This window comes from Patella vulgata, chromosome 5, assembly GCF_932274485.2.
Source record: "Patella vulgata chromosome 5, xgPatVulg1.2, whole genome shotgun sequence".
In the NCBI taxonomy this organism is placed as follows: domain Eukaryota; kingdom Metazoa; phylum Mollusca; class Gastropoda; family Patellidae; genus Patella; species Patella vulgata.
This window is the reverse complement of record NC_065883.2, coordinates 52099213-52119100: the sequence shown is the minus strand read 5'-3', so window position 1 is coordinate 52119100 and position 19888 is coordinate 52099213. Positions and strand designations below refer to the sequence as shown.

Genomic DNA, 19888 nt, shown 5'->3' with positions numbered 1-19888 from the left:
TTATCAAATATCTTGGCAATGACATTCTCTGTTATGTAGAGATCTATGTACGGTGGCCGTTTAGTGCCATACATTGATTTATACCCTTTTCTTGTAGTTTACCTCATATGAGAAATCGCAGTGAAAAGTATGATAAATCTACAAAAAAAAAAAAAAAAACATAAAAAAAAACTTTTCCCCGCGGTGTAAACCTTTTCTCCGTGGTGTAAAACCTTTTCTCCGCGATGTAAACCTTTTCTCCGCGGTGTATCTCTTTCCTCAACAGTATAAAGCTTGTTTTCGCGGTGATTTACCACCGTGAAGAAAAGGTTTACACAGTGGATAAAATGTTTACACCGCGGAGAAAAGGTTTACACCGCGGAGAAAAGGTTTACACCGCGGAGCAAAGGTTTCCACCGCAGAGAAAAGGTTTACCGCGCGGAGAAAACTTTATACTGCGAAGAAAAGGTTTACACCGTGGTGAAAACTTTACCACGCGGAGAAAAGGTTTACATCGCGGAGAAAAGGTTTACACAGCGGGGAAAACTTTCAACCGCGGAGAAACGGTTTACACCGTGGAAAAAACTTTATACCGCGGAGAAAAGGTTTACACCACAAGTTAATACCGCGGAGAACAGATTGCGGAGAAAATGTTTACACCGCGGAGAAAGGGGTGTTGGATGGCCAAATGGTTAGCACGTTTGCGTTGTATCATAAGGTCTGTCATTGAGTCAACTGGCGTGGTTTCGATTTCCCGGTTGTACGTGACAAGAAGTACGGTCGCCTGTTTAACCTCGTGGGTTTTTTTACGGGTCCCCCGGCTTCCTCCCCCTGCTAAAGACCCCTACGCGCAAGCGAATTATTAAAATAAAATTGAACCATGTGTTAGTCCTGAAATGACCTAGTTTGTGTCGAGTGGATGTTAAACCACATCTCTCTCTCTCTCTCTCTCTCTCTCTCTCTCTCTCTCTCTCTGTTTTAATTTATCCTAGTTTTCACTGCGATTTCTCATATGAGGTAAATTACAAGAAAAAGGTATAAATCAACGTATGTCACTAAAAGGCCACCGTATCTATGCGATAAGTATCAGAAAACCACTTACACAAATAATAAAACAATATTATCAAATATCGTGACAGTGAAATTCTCTGTTAGGTTGACGTCCATGCGCCACGCATCTGAATTTTATTCCACGCACACGCCAACGGCCCGATGGGCATATTATATAAAAAAAATATTGAGTATTTGGAATTTTAAAAAATTAAAAAGGAAAAAAAAAGTAAGTCATGTATGTGATCTGATGTGAAGAGAAAGGGTTAAGCAGTACATATCATTCGCTGACGTATACCGCACACGTGGGTTAACTCCCGTTACATACGGATTTCAAGCAGACAAGAAGAAGTGGTCATAGCCTCTACATTTATATTCAATCTTCGCTCGAGGGAAGATTTTAAATACTGAGCCACTTTTGTTCTTCTAGATGTCTGATGAAATAGCGTGTAAAGTGATTGTTTAGTACATTATTGTCCTATTACCCTCACAAATCTTTATATTACCGAGTAGTATATCAGATGTTATTTATCTACGTATCGCCATTAAAGGATCATATCTGGAGACCTTCGGCGCCCTTTATTAGCTACCACCCAACACCCCCGAGGGGGAAACGATACCAATTTGTAAACAAGCAATAAAACTGCAATCAATACAAATCATATGATTTTATCGAAGTCTTTGATGAGCCAATTTGTCCAGTTAATGTATAAACTAAAGAATTTTTAGCTTCCAGCCAGGAGTCAAACAGGGCTATATATTAGACCCCTTTTCATCAATAGTATTAGCAAATGATATCGGCCTCTATTATCAGTTAGATAAAACGCATGCACCACATTACATAAAACAGACATTTACTTTAATTTACCATTAAAAAATAGGTAATATGGCATAAAATGAGAGAAATTATTAAAACGGGATTATATTAATTTTACATTAGGTTTATTACCATTTAAATATAACACAGTCATCTGTACATTCGTAGAAATGACATTTAACTTTCGTAGAAATAACATTTAACAATGTCGTCTTTAACAAAGAGGTCTTTACAATTCAAAGCTTTTAGCATAAATAGTTATTATAAGTGTATAAAAGAAACCAAAACCTGAACGTGAAAGTTTGTCTATGCATTAAAAAATTATCTTTCTGCTTGGTGCTTGCAAAGAAAACATTAATATGTTAAGCCTAACATTAAAAATATATAATATTATTAATGTTAAATAAAAATATAAAGCTGTTCAGGTAGAAAAAGGATTTTCATTTAATGAACAGGGTTAATTTGTGTTTGTGGTTCCTCCCCTTACCTAAGGGTGGACGATTCAAACATAGTAGCCGTGTTACGTTTTCTCAAACTAATCTTTCATTAATGTATTGGAATAATCGATCTACTTTCGCCATAATAATTTTCTATGAATAACAAAAGATTTGACTGTGTGAATTATCAACATCTCGCACAATATATACAACAAATACATATTCAATTTATTTTCTTTCCTGAAAGAAATGTAAAGAAAAGGAAATGTCATGTTTTAAACGCAATCCTATTAAACACTTTACAATTTCAACCATGAACAAACTATATTTATGTACAAATCTTTGGTTCACATGTGAAAGGCGCTACCCTTTGTGAGCTATTATTTGTGTTATTTTAAAGGGAACTTTTGGAGAGGGATAAACTAATTGTCATTGATTTTTAAAGCAATTGTTCAAATTATTCCAAAACAGTAAAAGGGGTGACAGCTCCAAAACAAAAGAATTATTTGAAAATACTCTTTGTCCGAGAAATTAAGTTTTGATATTAACTAATAATTAGGGTAAATTGATGACGGTTGTTGGACATTTTTTTTTATTATCAAAATGCATAATATCTTTTTATTTATATATTTAGGAAGTGTAAATAATTCATCTTTTCATAATCATGTAAAGGGAGGCAACTCACACATTTCGTAGTGCATTGTATTCACATAGCCTTCAATTGACCAAAGATAATCACAGATTTTTTCATCGACTTTAAAGAACAGTCGCCCTACCATCAACCAATTATACATATGACATAGGCCAGGTTAAACAGATACTAGATATACTTTTAAGGTAAAGATCTTTGCTATGGTTGATCGGTAATTGTCATTCTCTTCTCTTGTTTCTTAATTTCTCTTGTTTCTTAAAGAAATTAATAAACACTATCATATTCTATTTTGAATACCGGTTATGAAGGTTGGATAAGGATAAAGTTATGTAAATATAAACTGCATTTCGTTTATCTGACACAATATTTTTGGTATGTTGAACATTGATAGAAACCGGAATAAACCAACAATTCCATTTCAACAAAAGCTGAGTGGACAAAAACGATAAACAAATTGTGCATTATGTCCAATTTATATACTAGCAAATGGAAGTGAAACGTGAAGATGTGAACGTATGAAATAAATATACTTTCACATTATATCTCATTTTAGCAATTTTGTTTTTGCTCTAATTTGTCAATGTACTGTTAATAAAAGACAATAAGTCTAAATATTAATTTCCTATAACTCGGATTAATCTCTAACAATTTCTTTTAAAATGCAATTCCATAATATATAAATATTGAGGGACAATATTCTTAATATTAACTGGTCATACATAACTCGTGTTTATCTTTACCAATTTTTTAAAAAAAAAATGCAATTCCATACTATAAATATTAAAGAATAATATTCTAAATATTAAATGCCTATGTCTCGCACTATTTTCTTTACATTTTTTGTTGGCTGTGTGAGTTTCTCAATAAAATATTTGCGAAGATATGTGTGAGTAAGCGAAATGTATCTTTTTCCATTAGAAGTATAGACGTAAATTACTACCGAGACAATCAAATTTGAAGTCGGTGAAAAAAAATTACACAAAGATTTTAGATGTCTGTCATAATCAATAAAAAGGAAGCAAAGCGAAACGGGGATATTAAATACTTCCATTATCCAATTACAATACTCTTGTCAAACGTCATGGTGGTTTGATTCATCAAATCAGTCTAAACCACCACCATTACATATCAAACTGGATACGCACAAATGACTTTGAAATAAGTTAATACACACAGAAATAAAGATGGTTGATGAATAAAAACTCCTGTGACTACATCAGTCACATGGCTAAAGTCAACAATTTCCGCTATAACAATGGTGATAGGCATCTTAAAACCACAGGATTTAACCTCACAAAACAACAACATCTATCAACTGGATTCTCGTCATGTTCTAGATTTCGATCTTAAACCGATGACGACATTGTTCTCTTGACAGAAAGCGAGTTCTTTAATCTCGAAAATAAGTTTTGTGTACACACTAAATGACAATATTATCACCCCATGCAATTTGAATGTAGCAAAAAATCATTCTATTCCAATGTTAACAACTCTTTGTTCATGTTTTCTGTTATTCGTGCAATATGGAACATCAGATGATTGATATCACCGACGTTTATCTTTTTTTTCTATTTTGGAACCAAAAAATATATTTGAATTGAAGTTAATGAGTGTGCGGCAGAAATAATTACGCCTCATTTGATGCTATTTATTAAGTGGACAATATGCTTTTATGACAATGAAAGGTGGGGGGACTATAAGGACCGGAATAGGATGTTTCATGTCAGGTGAGATAATTGTCTGACTTTCATAGGATGTTCAGAGGTTTTGACTTTATATGACCTCATTCTGGTATGGTAATAGTTGATCGATAAGCATGTAAAATAACATGATACCGAAATTAAGACCCCGATTTCTCGATTTCTGAAATAGAAACAAAAAATTTGAAATGTCTAGTGGGAACCTACAATTTATATACACCGTTATTAAAACTTACATTGATCTTTCAACATTTCTTTTGAGCAAGATGTCCACCGTTTGTTAAAGTTATTTACGGGATAAAGTATATTCGTTACAGAATTGCATTTCATAGTAAAAACATGAACATTACCGAACTACTCTTTACCAAATGACAGATTAATCCAAAGCAGGTTATAATCTGAATATTCTATTTTTTTTCAGTGTGTTACAGAGAAGTCTTCCACAACCAACGGCATATTATAAGACGTAAATTTAATCTTGGAAAATGCAAATTGAAATCCCCCATTTTCATCCTATGTATGACTACAGAACACAATTTTAGATAAGCGTAGAGAACCCTGTGGGAAATAATATTTATTTCAATTTTTGTGATTGAATATGTTGCCTGTAGAGCAGAAGGTTAATCACCAATTTGGCAATGATGCCAGGGTGTCAATACTTGTCAGCATTACCAATAACATATAATACTATATTAATACGTCCATAATCACAGACTGGCTATTCAATATGCCTTTATCAACGTTGGAATAATGCAATAGTTGCTATTCATTAGAGATTGATCATGCCCAATCACCGGGCATTCATACAGTAAGAATTGTATTGAGATAGTATTAATGATGTTGGTGGTTGTCAGGAACAGATAAAGAGAAACCAGATGTATGATGATCTATGGAACTATTCAATATGATTTCTAAACGAGGCCAGATATAGGTTTATAAGATCGTTATTCAACTAATCTCGTCAAGGCTGCATGTAAAGCTTTCTATTACAGGGCTCCGGTGATATTTTCGGTCCATAATCTAAATAATGATTCTTCACGCGAAATCTAGAAGTTGAATTCTAATTTTATAAGTTGTAATTTCAACCACTGGAAACATAGAGAACGTTGTCAGGTTTTGCTTTATTCATTTTCCCGAAAACACAAAAAACAGTAACCATACTGTTTTCAATTCTTGACTTTTATATGATACTAGCAGGATACCCGGCTTCGCTCGGGGGTCATAACTCCGAAACCGGAAGTGGTAGACTAACGCCACCGGGTCTATGTTACTCCCCGGTCCGAGCTACCCCTATATCCCAAATTTCAGACTTGGGGCAGACCTAGTGTAGCATGCCAACCCCGAACAGACCGGCTTCGCTCGGGGGTCATAACTCCGAAACCGGAAGTGGTAGACTAACGCCACCTGGCCTATGTTACTCCCCGGTCCGAGCTACCCCTATACCCCAAATTTCAGACTCGGGGCAGACCTAGTGTAGCCGCCAACCCCGAACAGACAGACTTCGCTCGGGGGTAATAACTCCAAAACCGGAAGTGGTAGACTAACGCCACCTGGCCTATGTTACTCCCCGGTCCGAGTTACACCTATACCCCAACTTTCAGACTCGGGGCAGACCTAGTGTAGCCGCCAACCCCGAACAGACAGACAGACAGAGACAGACAGACAAACGACAGTCACAAATATATATATAGAAGATAGCACTTCAGTTCAAATATATCGTACGACCAATTAATAAAGCTTTTAACTTTAAAGTAGCCAAGTCTCTTAACTCAATATCATCCGTCTTCGACAATTAAAGCACGAATTATTTGTCAATTTCAATCAACATTGATGTTGTAATCTTACCGGGAAAAGGTTGGCTTTTGATGTCCAATATTTAAAACAAAATAAACATACACCATATGTACACGAATCGTGTACCATAATGCGTTTCAGCACCATTTGTAACAAGGGATTCGGAGAACGAGGCTAGACAAATTCCACAATTCATGTCAAACGGTGATGCCATACTCTTATCTGGAGGGCATGCACAATAAATACTATCGGTGTAGACTGGAATAACCAGAAGCTAGAGATTGTCATTCGATTGAGACGTCTGGCGTATTTCGCCGAACATAACTGGTCTGAAATTAGAGTAAAACAGAAACGATTGAATGTAAATCAGTTTATATACATTCATATTGCATTATTATATGCGTTGCGACCCATTTGTGTAAATTTCTAGGTCCCAAATATCAGCGATTTAGCTCATTTGAAGTCAAATCCATTCGGGGGTTAATTTTTCTGTGGTCTCTCCTGTATTACTCAAACTTGTTTGCAGCCCCAAAACGTTAAGGGAATGATAATAGCAAAATGCAGAAAATTGTTTATGCTAATCAGTCCCATATCCCCGAGAGGGCCCGCCAAACTATATTTACAAAGAACTGGTTGACATAGATAATAAAACAAAAGTACAACACAAATTTGCTAGCTATATGCACTCCTCAAATGAATATTAAATATTATGGAAGTTAGTTTTGTATAATTTCATTCTCTCAGATTGGAGGAACGTTCCATGCACGATATCTGGAATTGTTTTAACAATTATCGATGCCAACAGAAAGCATTCGAAATAAAATGTTAGTTTCTTTATGGGAGCATTCAAAGTAGAGCAAATAAATCATAAATTGCACTACGCGCAAAACAAAACGGACAAGATAAGAAAGCTTGAGCAAGCTGATGAGTTTTAAGCCAGGATTTCGGTATCATACATACACGGCCTACAAGCGTTGGGTGATCGGTTTGCTCCATTAGAACAAATATTGCCCTTATTGGTTATGGCTGTGGCATAGTCGTGTGGATTGTTTTTGTAAGCCAGGTCCTATATCCCACATTACTTTGCCGCTAAGCGTTCAGTCTATTTCAGCTTCTGAAGAAAGCGCCATTAAAAGGTGAAATAAATACAAACAAATACATGTTGTGTATTTCGACTTTTATACCTCACTTTGAAAGTCTGATGCCGAAGTCTTGGCCTCTGCCCAAGACACGCCAATCCCCATCGATCTCCTTACCACGCTGCATTATGCGGGGAGGTCAAAATAGAATAAAATTGGCGTGATGGTGCCGTGGAAGATTAGAACCGTCCTGGACGCCCATATATTTGTCCTTGTAGTTCCGCCGTCATCGGACGCCGGATATAAAATCGCCGCGTCATATAATGCAAGCCGAAATATCCGGTCTATGCTAAAACATCACCTCAGATTACAAGGACCTATTTGTTTTGAGTTTTACAAGAATCAGCATCACCCGCATAGCCCTAAAAACCTTTTACGACGTTCAATATTGGGACTGACTTAACGGACCAGTTCACCATCTTCACGCAACCCAGGCGTTTCCAGATCTCGGTTACATTCAACACTGACTTGACAAAAACTTAAAGTCTCAATTACACAATAATTGTGATGAAATAAAACCTCGTTGAGTTTAGGTAGTATTTTGAGTAGCCTATACGAGTGCAACATCTCTAATACCTGAAACCGACTCAAACCAATACTTCAATCACATAATACAAAATCAAAATCATCATGTTTTGATTGTTTTGATGGAGGGGGGGGGGGCGCTAAATACTGCACACCGTTCATTTCGAACCCTACTATATGAAGATATCAGTTCATGGGAGATAACTCTATGTTCATTCATTGTGACTATTTTTATACAAGGATTGTATGATATATTGCGTATTTACCTTTAGATAAGTGGGGGACAACACTAGTCTAATCTTGATATTTTGTCATATAAGCATTGTTTTGTAACTATGTAGACGTCGCGTGCGTACTACTCACCTTAGAAATATCTCAAAGGGATCTGGCCGAAAGAACTATATTCATTAGTCCTAGGACGATCTGAATTAACTATGGATAGGTATGTTTTATGATTATTATTGGTACATGTCACATTGTATTTCAAGGCGGATGAGCAGACTAATTAAAGTAACGCATGATCTACACTATAATGACTACTTGGTAAACTTAAAATGGCTCCTCTTAATGAGTGTACTTTGGACTAACATGCACTGTTTTAATCTGCTCCACATGTTAAGGAAGTCATACGGATTAAAATCAACATCCATCAACACAATAACGCGATTCATGCTCTATTTCTTGCAGATAAATATAAACAGGCCATTCTGGGCGGGGTTGTTATTACCTTGAACATAAGGGTCGTATACTTAAAAATAACACATAAAGGGTAAAAGAATATCAATATAGTACATACATATTAATATGATGATAACAATTTTGTTGTAAACCTTTTAAATTATATATAAAGGGAGATAACTTCGGTTATTTTATTTGGTTTCAGACTAGCAATTATTTGCCCATTGACTTCTATGTTAAATGGCTGTAACATCACAAGCTGTAACTTTTTGCTCAACATTCCGTTGGTTCCAATCTTTATAGGCACAATGGGGACCACATATGGCAATCTCCTTATCAGAATTTTGTAGGGGTTTGACCGTTTAGATTTTTTGCTACGGGAATTTGATGGTGACTGGGGTGAAAATCTCGCCTCCGCTGTAAAATCATCTGTATTACCCAAAACTGCCATGAAATTGCAAATTTGACCCCTTTTCTCCAATTCTAGACCAAAAAGTCAACCCACAAATGCAGGAAGAGGGGAGAAAAAAATTAAGGGGGAAATTGTCTATTTAATTTTATAAGTCGCACTACATGAAATAAGGGAAAATAATTACTAATCCATTTGGAGGCAGACCACCATTAATTTGCCCATTGACTTCAATGTTAATTCTGGCCTCTTTGCCTACCTCCAACTTTTCCCCAAATTTTCGTTGGGCTGTATGCTTTTCACTACAGACAGAGGAACAAATGATCATGTCTTTGCACTAAAATCTTTATGCGGTTGACCAACACAATTTTGAGATATGCAAACTTGAAGAAGCATACTAACAACATGTAACTAGTTGCCGTACATATCACCGTAGCCAACCTGATAACCCCGTTATCCTTCCGCCTCAAAATCATGAATATTTACCAAAACCTGGCAGAAAATGTAAATTCAAACCCTCTTCGTCCATTCTAGACCAAAAAATAAACAAAAATGGGCATGCAAAAGGGGAGAAAATAGACAGAGAGAGAATTGCTATAAATAGACGAACTATGTACCGAGATGGTGAAATTTAATGGTGGTCTGCCTCCATTTAATGTCCTGTTATCAGTATCAGGAATCATGAAATAAGGGGAAATAATTACTAGTCTTAGACCATTTAATGTCCTGTTATCAGGAATTTACGTGCAAAGTCTATGTCACATAAAAGTGTTACATCTTTTTTGTTCTTCGGGTGGGGGTTGCAACGCTCATCTAAAAATGGGGCCACCCCACCGTCCATGTACGCGTTTCCATTGCATTAATTTCTTATTTCCAAATTTCAAATGCCGAAAAATATTTTTTGTATTTCCATGTGTACTGAGAAAAGCGCTGAAAATTTTGGGGAATCCAACTTAAATGACGTATAAGTGAGGATTCCTCTTGACACGGGCGGATTAAGGGATTGGCCGCCGGAGATGGCTCGTTAGAAAGGGGCCTAGCGACGGATGGTGCGTGGGAACTCCCCCAGAAAATTTTAAAAATTACATCGAGGTAGATGAGATTTAAAGCACTTTTCTGTTGGAAAATTTGCCCGGACTGCATCGTTTCAGACTATTCTTCTTCGAGATCTCGTGTTCGATCCTGGTGCTGACCTAGAAAGATGCTCGGATTTTCCGGTGTGGTTTCCCATTGTCAGTGGTACATGACGGGGGCCTGACAAGGAACAACGTCGAGTCATTCAGATGGGACGAAAAACTGTATGGAGTAGGCCCGTCTTCATTACCCGGTTGGTCCAGAAAATTTGGACGTTCATTTACATTCGCCACGACAAAAACAACCTAAAGCATCTGAAATACATGGGGTGAAATACATAATAATAATATAGGAAACATATTCATACCAAAGAGTTACTTTGGCAAGGTTTTACTTTAATCATCATGGTTACCGAGCAATAGGTATTTTTGTGCGCAAAAAAGGATTTTAGATAGAGATGTAGGATTCTAAATTGTACGGTTGTAAATGATGAATTAAGGTAGTTTTAGGAGAAATTTGTTTGGAGATTCGTGTGCCTTTCGACTGGACACAGACATGGTGGGGTTGGGGGTTATACTGGAGTCGAATGGCCCCTTTTCTCCGATTCGGGGCCCTTTTCTTGGACCCACGGGCCCCTTCAGAGGACTCAGGGGCCCTCTTTCAGGGGGCCATGTCAAATTTTCTCCCCGGATTCGGCGTTTCCATTTTTGAGATTTCCCAAAATATTTCGGCTCGGAGGCTGCTGCATCTGCTATAATCGGCTTCTGTCTTGACAGCATGTATACGGGCATTGTTGTCGTTTAATTGCCGCCTTTTTGAAATAACATTAACACACACCATTACCACTTTGAACATGCTGTTACAGGAGTTGTTGGTTGACTTGGTAAAATTTGATCATGAACAGCCAATTATGTATGCATGCATGCACATTGTAGACGCGAGAGAAAAAAAAAACGCTAAATGGAAAAAGACCCGTTTACATTTGCATTAGACCGTCTTTTTCGATGGCGGAAACGCGTACACGGAAAGTGCGGCTAAGGCTGAACATAAAACTTGCGCGTCGATTGGCGGAGTTCTTTATATGGCGTCAGAATTCAAAGAAGGCAGCGATGACGTCATGAATTGAAATGAAATGGGGTTTAACTTCTTACTTTTCTACACCGACTGCAGCTAATGAAGATGGGCGATGACGTCATGCTTGGTTCCTAGTAATAATATGCTCGTATTGTTATTTTATCATTTCAGACAACTACTATCGAGACTTAAAGATGTTCAGCTTATACCCTTTTACATTACAACTACATTATTTTTCATCGTGTGCAAGCCCCATCTTGATTATCCACCGGAGACCTTTTTAACAGCCGCATTGAAAATACTACCTATTATATCCCTAGCTGGATATTTAATCTTCAACTTTAATGATGCTACAAAATCACAAGGAATTTATACCAATATGATAACATGCGGGCTTTTGGTATCAGTTCTTGGGGACATTTGCATCGTATGGAGAGAAGTACTGTTCCTTCCAGGCGTATATTTCTTTGGGGTGGCTCACATGTTTTATTCACTGGGATTGCTGACAACCTACGGTAAAAGTAAAAATAAAGCCTTATTTGCATACCTGGCAATAGCATCGTTTCTCTGTATCGCTGGCGGTATTAATTCATGGTTCAAGATTGGCGTTTTATTCACTTATAATTGCCTTGTAACAAACGTGGGTTTTCTTGGAGTTGCTAGGTATGAACAAGAACAATCTCTGTCCGCAAAGCTTGCCGCTTATGGGGGCGTGCTTTTTATGATCTCCGATTTCATCATTGCTGTGGATAGATGGAAGTTTGGTATTTTGGGATCAGAGTTTCTGGTTATGATCGCCTACTACGGAGCACAGGCATGTCTTGCTTTAAGCACCCTGAAAGAACATTAAATACCAATTTTAAGGCACTACAAATACATTTTAAACATGATAAAAATAATAATAATAATTATATCATTTTTGATTTCCAGTTTTAAATACATTCCACGTTTTCATTTACGTTATGTCATTTGTATTATGTCATAAAATGTTGCAAAGTTAAATTTTGTTTAAGACATTCGATAAACCTAAGTCTTTGAAATCTCTTCAGTTGTATTTTTAATCATTTCAGTATTTGTTTTGTTTTTTCTTGCAAAATGTATCAATGCTTGAATACTATATACGCTGTATCATAAGGTCTGACAAGACGTAGGTCTCCTTTCCAACCTTGTGGGTTTTCTCCGGGTCCTCCGATTTCCTCCCGCTGCTAAAGACCCCTACGCACAAACGAATTATTGAAATAAAATTGAACCATGTTAGTCCCGAAATGACCTAGTTTGTGTCGAGTGGACGTTAAACCCCATTTCTCTCTCCCTCTCTTAAATGTATACTAAATATGCATTTGTTTAAAGGACCCATGTTGTGATATTTTGGAGAGGAAACACAAGTTGTAAAGTTGACCATCTTTGTTGTGATTCAAGTTATCCGTTAGTCAAATTTTGAACTACCCGTAGATACAAAGAATCTCAATTATAGCTCTTTATCAGTCCGATTAAAATCGTTTGTAAATGTCTGCATTCCATCGTTAATTAGATTGAGTGGAATATTCGCAACAAAAGAAACGTCAGTTTGGTATGTTACTTTGAATAGATGCATAAAACTTGCCAAATGTTTTTCTTGTATATTTGTGAACACATCTCCTTCCCAAACACAGAATTGAACCCAGGATGTTCTCAAAAACGCAACCTTACCGTAGACCTTACCGTGGACCGATCCTCACCTCTCGCCTGCGACGTGAACGTCTACAGTTTGCCCAACAACACCAGAACTGGCGACACAGGCAATGGAGAACTGTTCTGTTAACAGATAAGAGTCGGTATTGCGTATCAACTGCAGATGGCAGGACCAGAATATGGCGTCGACGTGGCCAGCGTTATTCTGACCAATGTGTCATGGAAGTCCAAGCATAATGGTTAGGGGTGGAATCGGCCTGAACCAGAGAGTGGGTCCTGTGGTGTTCCAAAATCTTGGTCTAGGGTGAGGAGGCGGCATCACAGCAGTGCGCTATATCGATCAAGCTCTCAGGCCCCATGTCATACCACATTTCTCACGTCATCGAAACAACGTTTTCCAGCATGACAACGCCCGTGCCCACACAGCCAGAGTTACTCGGGACTGTCTACAGCAGAACGGTGTCAACATTATGCACTGGCCAGCCCTTAGTCCGGACTTAAACCCGATTGAACATCTTTGGGATGAAATTCAGAGGAGACTTAATAACGTCGTACCGAGACCAAACACAGCCGATGAATTGCGCCAGGCTTTTCTGAGAGTGTGGTTCCACTTCCAGGTGCCAATGGCGTTCATAAATCGTCTGGTCCACTCCATGTACAGACGCCGCGTTGCTGTTATTGACACTCGCGGTGGACACACCAGATACTCATGTATAGACTGTGTACAGACTCTAAACCTTCCCGTAATGTCTTTGAATTGTGACGAATTAATCACTAATGTGTCAACATACTGTTCACAAAAAATTGCTTTGATTCATTTAGTTAGTCGTTTTCTAGAATGATTTGATTAAAGTGCCTCTCTGATTTTGAAATAGTACTGACGTTTATTTTGCTGTTTAGTATATATATATATATATATATATATATATATATATATATATATATATATATATATATATATGTTATATCCACTCAAAATTAATTACTAATTTGACAACCTGGCAGGATTTAAATACCTTTAAATTAGTATTACCATTTGTTTGACAGTCGCCATGGTATAAAATAGACGCAACAATCGCTGTAGAAGCGAAAGAGATCAAATGGAACGGGCCACAGAGTAGTGTACAATCAGAAAATAAAAACGGGATAAAATTTAAATACTTGTTTGCATATCAATGTAGTGGTTTTGTTCCATTTTTAATTCCTTCCTTCTTTGTCTAGGACGGGTGAATTTATATTTCCTGGGATTTTTAGTATTGTCGAAAAGGATAATGTAACAAGGATTTACAAACTTAAATCCCCTTGTCAAATTAGCGATATAAAGGTACGTGAATATTGTTCTGGTTCGCAGTGGCGAAGGTCATTGATAAGTAACCATATCACATGTGATGCAAACAATGTACCCCTAACACAGTTTGGAGCGTTGTGACAGCTGATTGAAGTGTCGTTTAAATGGGTTATTGGTGGTCTGCTTCCAGTTTTTCAAATTGAGTATTATCTCCCTTTAATTGTGTTTGACTATTCGATGTCTCTAAAAGACAATTAATTGGTGCCAGTCATTATCAAATATGTGATAGAACTGGTTAAACACGTTCCAAATATAATTCTAACACAGAGATCATTGCTACGATAGATGCGTTATGAGAATTTCAAGAAAGGGAAGTGACGAACTCAAAAGGAAAACACGAGTATAGAATGAATAAAAACAAGTGAATGTACGGACTATTTCTATTTTCCTCGTTTTCCCTTATCTAGTGACATTCAACTACTTTGTTAAAATTATCTTTGGAACGTGTTTAACCAGTTCTATCACGTATATGAGATAATGACCGACACCAATAGTGTCCTTTAAAGTAGTATCATTCAGCAAAAGGCAAGTGGTACTTAAATACACCAAATTTTACAAAACATTTCGGGAAATATTTCTTAAGTTTTACCTTGTACACATGAACAGTGAGCAATGCCAGTAGCGTTTTGTGATGAATAATAATGTGTATCATAAGTTGTTGACATTTTTCTTGTTTCCAAAACAATTCTTGACAAAAGGAGTAGATCAATAACACCAACTAAATTTGGAAGACCAAACAGCTTTTAATTCAGTTTTCTTAGTTCTTAATTCATAATCCCTAATTCTTAATTCTTCATTTGCTGTCGTATTTCGACATTTGTACGCTAAAATTAACATTTGTATCTTAAAATCAATATTTGTTTTACAAATCAGACATTTGTAATATCAGATTTGTAAAATGTATTTTTGTTTAATTTAATTGTATTTTAATATAAAGATAAAATTTATTTTAGAAAATCAAAACATTAGCCTACATTTACATTTCATCAGAGAAATACAACGAAAAACAAATCTCGAACACCAAATTTCCAAATACAAATCTCCAAATACAAGTCTTGCAAAACATTTCTCCAAAAACATTTCTCCAAAAACATTTCTCGAAATTCATCGAACCGGAACATTATGATGACATGAGCGGAAATCAACCTGGCATACAATAAGTCACCATACAATAATAATGGGGAATTGAGCAAGCAGATATACAATAGAAAAATCGCTCGATGACCGCGACTCTCGTGCGATAAAGAAAATAAATTGAAAGTAGTCTTTTTTCAGAAATTAGGTTTTATCTGATGGCGACATATTTCTTTGCTCAAACGAAAGAGTGTTTTATCTCTTCTAAATCATTTAGTCATGAATGTACCAGGGAATAAGTAATATATTGAAAGAGGGATAAAGAAATAAATACTTTCCGCTCATGCAATACCCGATAACCCGTATTTTGACTTTTAAATACTCCCACCCAACCCCACTAACTTAATAGTATTTAGCGTTATCCAACTGTAATACCCCTTTTTTCAAGTTATGTAAATTTAAATGTGCCAGAAGCCAATTTACATTTCTGTAAAAGTAAATGTAGGGTGACCCACCATAAATAAATATCTCCATATATCTCGACAATTACGCCACAATATTTATATATATGCCAAGCCTCAAATCAGTTTCACACAATTATAGTCACTAAATAAACGATCATGTTGTACTTAATAAGCTATGACCATTAATCATGTATAAATAATAGACTGAAAACTGGTTCCAAGCGTCGTCCATAACATCCAGACACTTTTGAGTAAAAGATAGGTTACGTGCCCTTGTTTTGAAATTAGTCTCGCTTAACCAGTCTATCGACCATTCTACATCTGATTGACAGGTCGGGATAATCAAGACTACTTTTTTACGAAACATAACAGAAAGCTAGAACAAGAAATTGAATTTAGAAATAAGCACGTTAGGTAGCTCAACAATCGTTTTAAGAAGCTTGTAAAAGTAAAATGAAACTACTGCTAGTATCATGTTCCTGTCTAACCCGAGTGATTCAGAGATATTATTTGTACTAAACCAAAAGATGCCGCTCTTAACGGTACAGTTAATGATAAAGCGATTTAAAAAATGAAACGAACGTAATTTCTAAATCTGCTGTAATAACCAAGAAGCTTAAGTTTACTGCTATTCAAAATCGTCAACAATAAATTTTTACAGCTGTAATAGTTGATAGATTTGTAGAGAATTGCACGTGCCATGGCTATTTATAGTATCATACTGTCAGAAAGTTGGTCTCGGCACGGCGAATGTGCACGCTTCAGTGGTAGTCTCGAACTATCAGCGGTGGACTGTATTTCTGTGAGTACATGGGTCACCCTAGTAAATGAAATTTCTTTTCAGTGGTATTCTGTGTGATATCTGGAATGTCGTAATATGGCCCATATTTTGACATTTAAGACCCCACCCACCCCACTCCCCATCATTTAATAGAGTTTAATACCGTACAACTTTTCAAGTTATTCTTTGGCATATTTATATTTATATACTTTGAAAAAAGATCAAAGTTTCACGGTACTAAACTTTATTAATGGGGGGGGGGGGGGTAAAGTAAAATAAAACGATCTAATAAGAAATTCTCGATATCTGTTCATATACTGCTGGAAAGTATGTTTATTGATTGCTACAAAATGTAAATTATATTCTGGCACAGTTATATTTACATACCTTGAAAAAAGAACAAATTTGAATGGTACTATCCTGTATTCAATGAGTTTTCGTGATGGGGGGGGGGGTATTTAACGTCAACTTACGGGCCATAACACCAAATACAAGATATCGGGATGCATACCGTTAAAAAGGTTCAGATACATTCTCAAAATTGTAAAAAAAATTTCCTTACAATTCATATTTACGTATCTTGTTAAAGCAGATACAATTTGGATCGTCTGGGGGCGTGCGGGGGGGGGATTTAAAAGTCAAAATACGCGTCTTAATACGAAATTTCAGTTAGCGTGTAATGCCTCCATCGCTCTTTCAATATACGAGTATTAGTTATTTTACTGGCACATTCATGATTACATGATTTAGAAGAGATAAAAGTCCATAGCGAGATTAACGTTGAAGTTTTAAAACTAAAACCCCAACAATTCTAGAAGTTTCAGTGTCGTGCCAGATCTAAAACCCCAGAAAGGGGATCGCCATCGGAACTTACAATTCCCGAAGAGCACTGTCAGAAGTGGACGATGAACGATTGACGAAAGAATAATTAGATGCACTGTTCAGTGTCTCTCTGACTGTAAAGTCACACTGGACGACATGACAGGAATATTCGTAAGTGTAGCCAATGTCATTTTCGGAGAGCACTGGCCGTGTTTTCCGAATCTGGACAGGCAAAATGACGAAGTTGCTGATAATGATGAGGGAGAAAAATCGAAGAGTGGCTAGAGATCTTAATTGTGTAGTTCCTGCTTACCTTGAAGATGCGTCCTATCTAAATTTGAAACTTTTGGCAGTGAGTCTGGTGAACAAAGATCCAGGATGTGTAGTGACTATCGGATTAATTAGATGATACAACTAAGGCAGCGGGACACAGTCTTTATGGCATAAAAGCTGGTCACATAACGTCATCGGACCAAATCATGATCGCACCGAAAACATTAGCCATGCCGGAATAGTCGGGACTTTTTTGTCCAGTTCTACCCTTGATGAGATAAAACATTTCAACGATTTTGGGATAAGAGATAGGGCCGCAGATTGTAGAATACTTCTGAAGACTCTTGGAGAAGCTGATTAGCAAGTTTTAATAATTGTGCGCATTTAATTTTATACACACTCATGCTGAAATGGCAATTACACTTATCATGGAGTGACATAATGTAGTGAGTATATACTTGGTTGAAAGACAATGGTTTAGAACATTCGGGTTCCAAAAGGTTTATTGCCAATAGATTTGGCCGTATAGCAGAAATCGCGACAGAATTCCTATATAGCTCGAAGAGAATCAATCCTAGCTTTCTTCGACGCCATTGTGGACGAGAATTCAAATAAACTAGAACTGGCTGTTTATTCTATGCACCGAAGTAAACTCTGAACTAGCAGATATTATCATATTCCTCCTTGTGGTTCTGATGGGTATTGATGAGAGTAAATAAGTTCACACGCCTGATAGAAACTGGAAAGGTGTGATTGACTTTTTTCAGGTGAAGTTTAGTGAAATGGAAGGAGTTAACACATGACATCAAGGGGTACTGGCAAAGAGCGTCCGAAGGCGGCGTTGGCTAGCAGAATAGAGTGAAGCACCGAATCAGTCATTGGTGACAACTAGGAATCTCCAACAGATGAGATTCAGGTGGGCTTGCGAAAACACAAACAAATCTCGGCTGTGATATTAATCGTGGCAAAGTTACACGAAGCTCAACATCAGTGCCGACACATTCTAAAAAGATATAGTCAAATGCATTATTAGTGGACTCCTCTTCACTAATGCGTCAGTACAAGAGCGCAGGGAATTATGAAAGACGGCCAGAGGTGGAGAAAACGGAATGAATGAAAAAAATAGGTTGGCAATTGCTAGCTAGAAAAGAAAACACGAACAAAAAATCTACAAGCGTGATGAAATTATAAGAAACATTCAAACAACTTTCATGCTCCTTCCTAAATTTCTAGAACTAATCGAAACTCTCAGTGAACAACAAGTTCTGGTCGAAGTGGGCCACTGTAACCCCTCGCATTAAACCGCAGATACGAATAAAAGTTGGTGGCAGATTTAAAATGGAAACGGGGAATCAGAAATGCGGTGAATCCAATAAATAACATTGTCATTGATGTTGACACGTGACTGAGAAATATCCTATGAAAATTTATACTATTGTACCAGATTTTTGGGTGACCTGAAATTATTTGTTTTTGCTACATTATTGGTTCAGATATCCACAAAAATCAGTTCCCGTTAGATTTAGTCGCCTAGAAAATCAAAATACTAGATTCAGGGCTATGAAATGGTATATCACATATGTATATTATTGCACATCAAGTCGTTAAAAATATAATTTTTTGCGGCCATTTTGAATGTATTAAGATTCCAGGAATCAAAATTCATCGGGTAGAAAGACTAATGCCAGAATGGTTTTCGGAGGGGGGGGGGACAAATGGCCATAGATAACATCATGCGTTCAAATATTTTGTCATACACCCAACCCTACATCATATTTGAAAAAATAAATGTTATAAAACAATAGCTACTGTCGTGTTCACAAGGTTTTCGGAAAAGGGGGCGTTACTCCGGTTTCGTCCTTTTATAGCCCTAATGCTTCACGCAAAATTTGAAAAAAAAATCTATTAAAATATGTATAGGGTTTGTTCTTTCTTCAACCAAATTTGAAAAAAAAAATCTGTTAAAAACTGTAACCTCTATCATTTTCGGCAAAGGGGATAAGACCAGAACTAAAGGTCGCGAATTCTTATAAGATGGGGTTTGTCCCTGATTGACAAACAGAACGATAAAAATCGATAGGTGTCATGTTCCCGCATTCCCAGTTCATCACACTTAGAGCGCCCCAC

The 19888-nt window shown here is 36.9% G+C and overlaps 1 protein-coding gene across 1 annotated transcript; it reads left to right on the top strand.

Annotated features, from left to right (window-relative positions):
• Positions 1–8320: 8320 nt before the first annotated feature.
• LOC126821507 (lysoplasmalogenase) lies at positions 8321–12843 on the top strand. The gene is made up of 2 exons (XM_050549952.2): positions 8321–8535; positions 11500–12843. The coding sequence occupies exons 1-2, from the start codon at positions 8528–8530 to the stop codon at positions 12176–12178; spliced, it is 687 nt and encodes a 228-aa protein (XP_050405909.2). The 5' UTR covers positions 8321–8527; the 3' UTR covers positions 12179–12843.
• Positions 12844–19888: the final 7045 nt, after the last annotated feature.